Genomic DNA, 12475 nt, shown 5'->3' with positions numbered 1-12475 from the left:
TATTTGTTGCCGTGTGACTTTTCTATAGCACCAGCATATTCCTTTGCGACGTAAAACTACTGTACCACAACCGCTGTTCTAATGGGCCCCATACATCAGCAATCACAATTTATGGATTTTCAGATATTGGGATATTTTGGCCAGATAAATGGATTTTCAGATCTATCCGACTTTGCCCACACATTTACAGATTTATTTCAGTGATCGGCAGATTTTTCCATCTAAAGATTGCATCTTCATATCTGGAAATTGCCCAATCGATTGTCATTTCAGCTGTTCATAATGTAAATAGATGAAGAAGACGAATTGGGAATGCCCACACATATAAAAAAGATCTGCAGATAATACCAGATTATTAAACATGTTTAAAAACCTGATTAAGCAATCGATTGGCGATTCTGATTGGGATTGCCAAAAGGGGGAGCCCACACATCTAAAATTAATTGTGGCAATCATCTCCATATCTGAAAATTGTCACAATTAATTGCTGATGTATGGGGCCCTTAAATCAGGTTTTTAAACATGTTTAATAATCTGGTATTATCTGCAGATCTTTTTTATATGTGTGGGCATTCCCAATTCGTCTTCTTCATCTATTTACATTATGAACAGCTGAAATGACAATCGATTGGGCAATTTCCAGATATGAAGATGCAATCTTTAGATGGAAAAATCTGCCGATCACTGAAATAAATCTGTAATGTGTGGGCAAAGTCAGATAGATTGTAAAATCCATTTATCTGGCCAAAATATCCCTATATCTGAAAATCCATAAATTGTGATTGCTGATGTATGGGGCCCATTACTCTCCAGATTGCAATCAGAGATGTTTATTTATATTTGCCCCATCTCTGGTGCTACTCACTTGTTGGCCGCCAGATAAGCGAACTTCCGAAATGTCTTATAAATCCAATGAGCACTTTTTTTTTCTTTTTTATTATTTAAAGGAAAATAATATTTGAGAAACAGTGGATCTATTTGGACAAAGCAATCGGTAAAAGTTACGGCACGGTGTTCGAGGTAGCAGAAGGTGGAAATCTTCAGCAAAAGAAAGTGGAAGTTCCCGCAGAAGGTATAACAGGGCTGGCTTTTGTCTTTCACATTATCAGTGGTTTTGTAGAGTATCTGAAGGAGTTGGGGGAGTTGGATATCTGGAGGTGAAAGCTGAGAGAGGGGCGGATGGAGAAGGGTGTTTTGGGAGGAGTGCACAGGCCGCCGCTCAGAGAGGTACTGATTAGGAGGAGAAGTGGGGGTGGACTCAAAAGGGGGAGAGGTGACACTATAGAGAGGGGGTAGCAGCTACTGTGAATATAGTTTGGACCATGTGACTGAGGGAACGTACCATGTGCAGCGGCAGCAGCATAGTCGATGAACACCAACTTCACTATCCACTATCCACACCACCCGGATCGCCTTTAGTAACTCGGTGGGGAGTGAAGCAAGGGTACACTTGGTATGTCCTCTTAGCTACTTTCATGCTCCCCCTTTACTCCTGGTCATGTGGTATGTCCCTTCAGCTGGAACATTTACTAGAGGATGTATATCCAACCCTATAGAGCAGTGGTAGCCAACCCTAGCCCTCGAGAGCTACCAACAGTGCACATTTTCCAGACAACCTAGCTGCTGCACAGCTGCAATCATTAATCACTGACACATTTCAAAAGATCCACAGATGGAGCTAATTAGCTCACTTGTGATTCTGTGAGGAGACCTGCAAAACATGCACTGTTGGTAGCTCTCGAGGACTAGGGTTGGCTACCCCAGCTATAGAGAGTGGGTGGCAGTGACCAAGTGGTAAATTTACTAATGATTGATCAATTTAAAGCGATCAACATTGGTGTCGTGTTTTAGGATCTAAACAGCCAGTTTTATTTATTTAGGGGGAGATGATGCAGGCAAACAAGTGGAGACATTACCATGGCAACCAATCCGCTGCTACCTATAATTTTATAGAATGCTCAAAAGCTGATTGGTTGCCATCCGGTCCAATGTGATTTGCGGTCCTGTTTGCATCGCACGGGAGCCTGCGAGTTGCATCACCTGAGGAAGTGATCTGTTGGATCGCAGCCAGGCAGGCTTGGCTGGGATCTGATGCAATATATCATATGACAAAGGACTGCCTTCCCGTGCGTCTTAAGGGGGGGGATCGCGGGCAACTTCTCCCTTGGAAAACTGATCATCTTTATGCTCCTTTTATTCATGATGTGGTATGGGGGCATCCGTTGCGGGCATAGGAGAAATACCAGGCATAAACACATTACATATTAATATGTGTTATTTTGAGGTTCCTGCGAGCATGTCTTGTGAGAACATGTGATGTTACGTGTGTTATTGTTACCTCCCGAAGACTGATACGTCAGTTCATCCACGTTATTACACCCTGGGCATTCGGAGTCCTGAGCTTACCCATCTACGTGAATAACTGCTCCGTGCTCTAGAACATCACGTACATAAAATATAAATGCATTTTCCTTCTCCTGGTTTAAATATTCAGTTTCCATTTCCCTTAGAGCCTAAAGAAGCGGGCGCTGATAACAGGAACATAGTTGATGATGGCAAATCGCAGAAGCTGACCAGAGATGACATTGAAGCATTGAAGGAAAAAGGCATCAAGGGGCAGGTGAGCGCGTTCTGACAGCCGGACCAATCACGCCACATTCTGTTGGTTCTCTTCGGTCATTTTCATTTTTCCATCACTGCTCTGTTATGTTATTTAACAAAGGAGAAATAAAAATCTAGCCGTATCTGTATTCAACTAAATGTATGTGATATAAGAAGATGCCCGTTAATGTTTATTAGCATAAGTTTATTTTGTACATAAGCTGGGTTTGCTCTGGCATTCTCCAAGCCCGGCCTGGCTGATGTCATGTCACCCTCACACGCACAGTTACACAACAATTCACCACTGCTCACACCTACATGCAGTTTCTCTGTAGCTATTGAGGCTAATTCAGATTGGATCACATAAGCAATCCTGTATGCTGTTGTTAGGTCGACAGGCAGTAAGTTGACATATGAAAATCGACATGAGTTTTTCATGTTGTTCTAAAAAAAAAAAAAGGACTTGTTCCTACCATCCCAGTGGACTTGGAGGGGAAAATAATAGTGTACTGCACCCGAAGCATAGTGAGCGGATGTGATACACTAATACAGATTTCAGACCGCATACGAGTAGTGAGCCGGCTCCACAGCACCTTCTCCTCTCACGTGCAGGCTGCAGCATCCGGTCACAGACTGCTGCAGTCTGCAGACACACACAAGCTCCGCAGCAGTGGACGCCTTGGACAGTGACAGGCTGCCGCTGCGCTGCTGACATGCTCTCCTACTCCAGTCCATTAAGTAATCCCAGGCCGCCCCCGGCCGCTCCTGCTACACAGCTGACTGGGCGACCCTGCAGTGCGGCGCACCCGCTGCCTTTACAAAAAAAAAGCGTGTGTCTGTCTGTCTGTCCCCGGACCCAGGCCCCCCTGACAGGCCCGGATCCTGTTAAAATGTACCCGCTCCCCCCCCCCCCCTTTCTCGGCGGCCCTGGGTATCACAGTGATGACCATATAAAGCAGAACACCCCACAGTAACCACCGTATAAGACAGGGAGAATCGCAGTGACTACCATATCATGAGGGGATGGGTCATTGGGTTGACATACATTGGGTCGACCACTGAAGATCGACACAGACAAAAGGTTGACATGCCTAAGGTCGACACAAGAATTAGGTCGTCATTGGGAAGGTGGACATGGGTTTTTCACAGGGTTTTTTTTTCACGAATATCGACGTAGTCGACATGGACATGTCCGTGCACCGCGTCCCCTCGCATGGCCCGCTGCACTTGCCATGCTTCGGTACACTACTATACTCTCCTTCCACACCCTAGTGCAGGCATTCCCAACCACGGTCCTCAAGGCACACCAACAGTGCAGGGTTTGTAGATATCCAGGCTTGAGCACAGGTGACTTAATTAGTATCTGAGGGATTCTGATTAAAGCATCTGTGCTGAAGCCTGGATATCACTAAAACCTGCGCTGTTGGTGTGCCTTGAGGGCCGTGGTTGGGAATGCCTGGTCTAGTGGATGGTAGGGCATAAAATACCACATGTCGGCTGAAAAAAAACCTTCAGTGGTCAACTCAATGGCCTAACGACCATATACCTCAATGGAGAGAAAATTATAACTTTCAAAAAAAAAAAAAAAGTTATTTGGTTCCTTGACTCTTGTGTTTGATAGAATATAAATGTTAGAAATGACATAATTTGACCACTACAGGAAAGATATCGGGCTGATCCCTGCATACATCACATCCTCACACACTTGCACTTGAGTTCTGCCATCAGTCATTCTCCCTAAAGTGTTCCTTACAAGTCACTTGAGGAGGTGACTCGGCAGCACACACACAACTCTACACTGCAGCCCATTGTTCCTTTCTCGATCGACACTACAAGAAAATAACTGATTTTAAAGCTGAAGCCTTCTGGGAAACCTCTCTGCTTTACAAGACATATTGTATCATTACCCAGCCCCGCCTGGAGAATTACTCTTCACTTTTATAGAAAACACATTTTCTATTTTTTTATTATAATCCATCGTCCTCATTAGTTTGGTTGTCCCATAATTCTTTTCTTTTGCTGTATTTATTGCATATTGGGAAATCACTGAATATGAACCCGGCTTGATCTCCGCTCTACGGATTCGCGAGAATGCGATAGGGCAGCGAGCGTTTTGGTATTTCAGTTAGCTATTTCTTGTCACAGCCCAGATCTTATATAAATATATTGCCATTTAAATTGCTGTTGGCTTGAAGTTTAAATGTAATTTGTATTACAGTAGAACTGGTAGAAATGACATATACAGTGTCTGCTACGTCATATTTCTCCCTCGGATAGCAGGGGACACTGCAGTCATCACGTGTGGGATAGTATGGTGTACTGGAGGAGTCGGCACTTTAAGAAAATTTAAGTGTGGCTGGCTCCTCCCCCCTCTATCCCCACCCAGACCTCAGTCTTAAAAAAGTGCCCGGAGGAGTCGGTCTCCTGGGCAAGGGTCTCCTGAGGGAGATTAGGTTTTTATTTCTTTATTATTTTTATTTAAACTTTTATGTTAGTGGCAGGCAGACAGGACGGTCTGCCTGTGAAGAGGAACCCTGGAGTGGTACAGTCGACGCTGCACGCAGTGTTCCTCTGTTACCAAAAGACCACCAGAGCACCCGCTCTGGGGACCCGCCGCAGCTGCACGCAGCGAGCGTTCCGGGTCCAAGGTTATCCCCCCCTGCCTTCTCCAGGAACACAGGAAAGGGGGACCAGCCAGAAGTGAGCGCACTGGCTGGGGAGAGAGTGTCAGCGGCCGCAGCCATTTTAGGTCGCGCGCGCAGCGCTGACACGGCTGCGCTTGTAACTCCCGCCTACAGATCGGCACGGGAAGCGTCCGCATCAAGGAGGCGGAGCTAACATCGGCGTCTCCCTCACACGGCCGCCATTGCCCGGAACGCAGCTTCTCTCCACTGATCCAGCAGTCTCAGACACCTGCAGTCCCGGTATACCGGATCCTGTGTGGTTACAGCGCTCCCCCTGGGACCTCAACTGTACTGTGAGTCATCAGGGGTTATCCCCATACACAATACACATCGGGGGGCAGGATTGGCTCCTCTCTCCCTATTAGCACTCAGGCCTCGGGCTTTTCACTGTGTGTAGTGGTGCTAGGGAATACTTGTGTCTGTGTAAGGGTGTGCGTGTGGGGTGCTGAATTAATTTGTCAGTATGGCAGGAAGGGCTACATCAAAAGCAGCACAAAAGGTGTACTCCTGTAAGGAGTGCAAGGAGCAGTATACACCACATATCAAGGGTGTTTCCCTGTGCGGCCCCTGCTATACTAGAATTCAGTCTTCTGCAAGGGTGCAGGTTGCTGTCACTCCCAGGTCACCTGGGTCCCAGCCAAACACCCCATGTCCTGGGGACGTCTTACAGACCCTTCTCTCCAGCTTTACTGCGGAGATGGAAGCCTCTAGAAAAGACAGGGAAGTTTTTCACTCCCATCTGTCTCAGTTAGCTACTTCTGAGCCTCTATGGGCTTCATCCCTTATTCAGTCGGTGGACTCCCTAAAACAGTCTGTGTCGGCTTACTCCCAGACTAGACCTTCCTCACCCCCGGTGAAGAGAAGGGCGGTTCAGGCCATAGTCCTGGCAGACGACCCAGATGATTGCATTCCCTTAGAGGAGGGGGAATTTCCTCCTGATCTAGCTCAGGATCCCGCAGGAGACGATCTCCCAGAGGATGAGGCCCAGGGAGTGGAAGGTCTGATCAGGGAGATTCGAGATACTTTCCACATTGCCGACACATCCGCACCTCCTCAGGTGTCCATTTTTGGTAGAATCCAAAAGCAGCCCCTAACTTTCCCGGACTCAGAGGAGTTAGACAACCCTCTTTTGAAAGTCTGGAAGTCTCCGGACAAAAAGTTTCAAATGTCAAAGAGACTGAAGGTCCTTTACCCCTTCTCAGACGCATCCAGAGAAAAATGGGAGACCCCTCCCACCCCAGATGTGTCCCTTTCACGCTTATCTAAGCAAACCACACTCCCTATCCCGGGAGCGGTGTCCCTAAAAGAGTCACAAGACAGACGTTTGGATAGCTCTCTCAAGAACATTTATACCAACGTAGGAGTTCTGTTGCGCCCTGCTCTGGCATCGGCTTGGGTTGCAAGAGCAATGGAGAAATGGGCTTCTGAACTGGTTACTGGTTTAGAACAGAATACTCCCCGAGATGAACTAATTTCTTTAGCAGAATGCATCAGGGACGCGTCCTCCTACATAGGGGAGGCTGCCTCTGATATTTCTATCCTAGGAGCAAAGGCTTCAGCCTCTGCGGTAGTGGCCAGACGTTCAGTCTGGCTACGTTCTTGGCAAGCCGAACCAGAAATCAAAAAGGCCGTGGAGGCTCTTCCCTTCGGGGGCGACATGCTCTTCGGGCCTGATCTAGACAGGCTCATCTCCCAGGCAACAGGGGGGAAGTCTGCGTTTCTTCCCTCATCTGCTCCGCCTCCAAAACGGCCGTTTGTATCCACTACTTTTCGTTCCTTCGAGGGAACGCGGGCTTCAGAGGCAGGTCCAGAGGAGGTTTCCCTTCCTACAGAGGCCGCCGTGGTCGTGGGGCCAGATCAGCCCAGCCCTCAGCGGCCGCCACTATTAGAGACACCAAGACCACTGAGAAATCAGTGGCATGACGGTCTCCCAGCTCACCTAGGGGATCCCGAGGTGGGCGCCAGGCTGTTAATCTTTGCAGACACCTGGAAGTCCCACTGCAAAGATGCCTGGGCACTTCAAATTGTGACTCAGGGTTACAAGCTGGAGCTCACTGCCCCCCCTCCAAACCTGTTTTTCCCAATAGGACTTCCATCTTCAGAAGAGACAGCTTCAGCCCTTTGTGGGTCAATTCAAACCCTCCTCTCTTCAAAGGTGATTGTCCCGGTTCCAGCGCACCAAAAGGGCACCGGGTACTATTCAAGCATCTTTGTAGTACCAAAGCCGGACGGCTCCGTCCGGCCTATTCTCAATTTAAAAAATTTGAACGAATTTGTGTTCTATCACAAGTTCAAGATGGGAGTCAATTCGCTCTGTGGTGGCGTCCTTGGAGAAGGGGGAATTTCTTCTCTCCCTAGATATCAAGGACGCGTACCTACACATACCTATCTGGGAACCACATCAGAGGTTCCTCAGGTTCGCCATACAGGACAACCATTACCAGTTCAGGGGACTACCGTTTGGCCTCTCCTCCGCCCCGAGGGTGTTTACCAAGGTACTGTCTTGTATGATAACGGCGCTTCGTCTACAAGGGGTTATCATCATACTGTACCTTATTTAGACGACCTTCTTTTAAAGTCACCTTCCCCAGAAAAATTGGCAGCGGACGCCCTCCTAACCTGCAATTTTCTGGTCCAAAACGGATGGACCAGAAGTCACAACTAAATCCATCTCAGAGACTTCAGTTCTTGGGCCTGATCTTGGACACTGTTCAGGAAAGGGTATTCCTACCGTTGGACAAGATCAGGACTCTTCAGCTAAGAGTACGTCAAATTCTGCAACTACGCACAGTCTCTGCACACCTTTGTACCCGCCTGTTGGGACTGATGGTAGCCTCATTCGAGGCCCTCCCATACGGGCGTTTCCACTCCCGAACCTTTCAGGAAAACCTGTTATCCCAGTGGTCGGGATCACACCTGCAGATCCACAAGAGAATCTCTCTGTCACAGAAAACTCGCACATCACTTTGATGGTGGCTTCATACCCCACATCTGTTGCAGGGCCGCAGCTTCAGGCCGTGCACTTGGACAATGGTGACGACAGACGCCAGCCTCCGAGGCTGGGGAGCCGTAGCTCTAAACCACAGGTTCCAGGGAAGATGGTCATCGCAGGAGGCCAAGCTTCCCATAAATATTCTGGAGTTACGGGCCATCAGGCTGACCCTGACACAGGGACACGATCTCCTCAGGGGACGCTCCATAAGGATCCAGTCCGACAACATGACAGCAGTAGCCTACATAAATCGGCAGGGGGGCACAAGGAGCCGTGCTGCCATGAAGGAGGTTCGACCCATTTTGGAATGGGCAGAGGCTCATGCGACGGACTTCTCGGCAGTTTTCATTCCAGGGGTGGAGAACTGGCAGGCGGATTATCTCAGCCGCCAGGATTTCCACCCAGGGGAGTGGGCCCTCCACCCAGATGTGTTCAGACAGATCACCCTCAGGTGGGGGACCCCACAGGTAGACCTGATGGCTTCCAGACTAAATCATCAGCTACCCCTCTATTGTGCCAGGTCGCTGGATCCAGCAGCGTTGGCGGTGGACGCATTGTCCATCCCGTGGCCGTTCAGGCTAGTCTACATCTTTCCTCCTTTCCCCCTTCTTCCGAGAGTCCTCAAGAAGATAAAGAGGGAAGCCACAACTGTCATATTGGTGGCGCCAGACTGGCCGAGAAGGTCGTGGTACTCCGACCTAAAACTTCTGTTGATAGACGACCCCTGGCGTCTTCCACTGCGGCCAGATCTGCTTCAACAGGGACCATTCGCTTACCAAAGCTTACAGCATCTACATTTAACGGCCTGGCTGTTGAGGCCGACCTGCTAAAACGAAGGGGAATTCCATCATCTGTAATCCCAACCATGCTTAAAGCCAGAAAAGGGGTTACATCGGCCCACTACCATAGGATATGGAAATCCTATGTCAGATGGTGTGAGTCCAAGAAATTTCCCAGGGCGGTCTTTAGTCTATCCAGACTGCTACAGTTCCTACAAGTAGGATTGAACTCTGGTCTGCGGTTGGGCTCCTTAAAGGTGCAAATATCTGCCCTCTCTATCTTTTTCCACCAAAGATTAGCCATCATACCAGAGGTGCAGACTTTTCTAAAAGGGGTACTTAGAATACAACCCCCCTTTGTATCTCCAACTGAACCCTGGGAACTACCGCTGGTCTTGAACTTCCTCAAGTCAGACCTTTTTGAACCCCTTATCTCGGTTGACCAAAAATACCTCACATGGAAGACTGTCATGTTGTTAGCTTTAGCCTCTGCACGTCGAGTGTCAGAGTTGGGGGCGCTATCGTGTCGGGAACCGTTCATGATCTTCCATAAAGATATAGCCGAACTAAGGACTTGCAAGGAATTTTTACCAAAGGTGGTGTCGTCCTTTCACGTGAACGAACCGATAGTGATTCCAGTTCTTTCTGGGGATTCAAAATTGCTGGATGTAGTCCGTGCTCTTCGGATTTATCTAAAGAGGACAGCTGCTTTGAGAAAATCAGATAATCTTTTTGTCCTTTATGGAGCTGAAAAAAGAGGGTGGCCAGCTTCTAAACAGACGCTGGCCCGTTGGCTGTGCCTAACCATCAAGGAAGCATATGTACAGGCTCACAGACAGGTTCCACCTGGCATTTCTGCTCACTCCACAAGGTCAGTCAGCACGTCCTGGGCCCTAGCTAGGGGAGTCTCCCTGGCTCAGGTATGTAGGGCGGCTACTTGGGCAGGTGCGAATACTTTCGCAAGGTTTTACAAGTTTGACACCTTCGCCTCCTCTGAGGCTGCATTTGGAAGGGCAGTGTTGCAGGAATCCCAGTGCTCTCCCACCCGGGAGTAGTGCTTGGGTATTATTCCCACACGTGATGACTGCAGTGTCCCCTGCTATCCGAGGGAGAAATAAGGAATTTGGTACTCACCTGTAATTCCCTTTCTCCGAGGTAGCAGGGGACACTGCACGCCCTCCCAGCACTAGTCTTCCTGCCATGCTAATGTTGTTATTCAGAAAATTAAACTTGCAGATTGAATGTTTTGTTAGAAGTTCTCCTCCTTCTTCTGTTCTATAAGTTTAAATGTGTCTGTTGATACCTATGTTTGTTAAAACAGTTGATGTGTGTTGGCTTCTAATCTCCATGTTCTCTATGAATGGATGTGTCCTCCTCCTGTCGGGTGCCTGCCCTATCATCTTCCTCTCGGACACGGTTTTTTAAGACTGAGGTCTGGGTGGGGATAGAGGGGGGAGGAGCCAGCCACACTTAAATTTTCTTAAAGTGCCGACTCCTCCAGTACACCATACTATCCCACACGTGATGACTGCAGTGTCCCCTGCTACCTCGGAGAAAGGGAATTACCGGTGAGTACCAAATTCCTTATTTTAAAATAACGATTATTTATACACTTTTTCCAATTTAAAAGTGCCGTTATAAGGGGCTTCCCGGGTCTCACCCAGATAGGATTCTTTTTCAAGTACATTTTTTCCGCTAAACCGTGACCTGGGTAGACTCGGCAGTAATCTATTATTGTGGCAGTGGAAAAGGGGTATCTGACTACAATGGGTGTGGTATATTTTGTCAACGTTCATAGGGGGTTATTCAGGTTGGCTCGCTAGGCAGTTAACCACCACTGCCTAGTGAGCCAACCTGGATCACCCCATATTTACCTCTTAATGCTGCCCGGCCAAAAACCCGCACCCCTGGCGTCTATATATTTTCCCTAGATAGTATGACGCGAAACTGTCTCTCAAACGGTGGCCGTTTTTTTAGTGGACCCAAATCACATGATAGAAATCCTCGTTAAAATGACTTACACTTATGATATTGGGTGTGGTATAGCATCTGAATCCTGTGCGGGCTTGGTGGCTCGCTGCGCCGGCCACAGGTTCCCTCTATGTGTGTCGCGGACCCCCACAAGGGAGAATAGCCGCTGTAAGTTGAGATCCCGACTGTCAGGATTCCGATGTCGGTATAGTGAATCCCGACTGTTGGGAGGTCATCCCGCATCCCATACTATCATGTGGGTTTCCTGCTACATCTTACTCCTTACAGCTTCTTAAACTGCTTGTAAACACTCTTTCACACTGACCCTACGTTTTATTAGACCGTCCAACAGTAGCGAAAGCTTCGATCTGTCTCTCCTGACTCCTCTGTTCCCCCTGACCGACCTGATCTCTGCCGGGTCTGGTCTTCCTTACTACATTCTCAGCCCCGTGTATCTCCCCAATACAGCTCCTAATAGGGTCAGTTCTCATGAGCAGGGCCCTCCTTCTCTTGTTTCATCCCTCCCTCAGTCCACTATCTAAGCCATGTGGTATGTGCTATGATAATGCCTACACCCATAACTTTGTATATATGTTATTCTGTTTTAATATTCTTTTTTTTTTTTTTACCATGATTGGTATTCTAATAATGAACCCGATAATGTCTCGCTCACTTGTCTTGCCTCCGTTCTACACATTCCTCTCACGCATTTATGGGTTGATACCATTTCCTGCAACTTTCACAATGATGACTGCTGGTAACTTTGTGGATATCTCTCTCTAGTGTTCTGCTCTAGTCTATGGAGGCGTGGGAGCAATCAGTACCCCAATCGCATGTATGTGCGTGGTCCTCGCAGCAGCTCACTTCCCTCTACCCCATGCAGCTTACATGGACATGTTTTGGCCAAAAGAGGGGGGGAGGTAAGGGGAAACAGGATAACGCATAACCCAACTGGCTTGTGATTGGTCTCATCACTCATTCCCCCACTCCTCCCCCCCCCCCCCCCCCCTCATAATCCTCATCACCCAGTCTGTAGAATGCCTCCCAAACTCAACTTGCTACCAGCCTTCATGCATGCAGCCTCTGGGGGAGCTTATTGTATCCCGGAAACATCCATGTATCCTCAACATGATAGTCTACTCACTATATCCCCTCTACAGACTCCACACATAACTATACAAATCGGGGATATCGATGTTGGCCTTTTTTTTTTACTGTTATTTTCTTTAAAAATCAATGTTAAATAATGTTGGGCTTTCAGGGCTGAAACACAGATTTACTAACATTTAAAAATGAATATATAAGTCAAACGGTCAGTAAATGTGTGTTTTAGCTCTGGAAGCCCAGAATTATTCATTTTAAATCGATAAAAAAAATCAACTTTTAGAAGTACCCTCATGGTCTCCTTATATACGCTCGCATCCCACTGACCCCCAGGCCAACATTTG

General features: G+C 47.9%; 1 protein-coding gene across 1 annotated transcript in view; it reads left to right on the top strand.

Annotated features, from left to right (window-relative positions):
• Positions 1-12475, top strand: part of TRMT6 (tRNA methyltransferase 6 non-catalytic subunit) — a 58689-nt gene that overhangs the window by 12783 nt on the left and 33431 nt on the right. The window contains exons 2-3 of the mRNA XM_083175622.1: positions 948-1072; positions 2511-2620. Of these exons, the coding sequence (XP_083031748.1) occupies positions 948-1072; positions 2511-2620 (235 nt within the window). The remainder of the gene's footprint in view (positions 1-947; positions 1073-2510; positions 2621-12475) is intronic.

Source organism: Crinia signifera, chromosome 3 (assembly GCF_055691185.1).
Source record: "Crinia signifera chromosome 3, ASM5569118v1, whole genome shotgun sequence".
Classification (NCBI taxonomy): Eukaryota; Metazoa; Chordata; class Amphibia; order Anura; family Myobatrachidae; genus Crinia; species Crinia signifera.
Note: the sequence above shows the minus strand (reverse complement) of the source record. Positions and strands in the feature narration are given on the sequence as shown.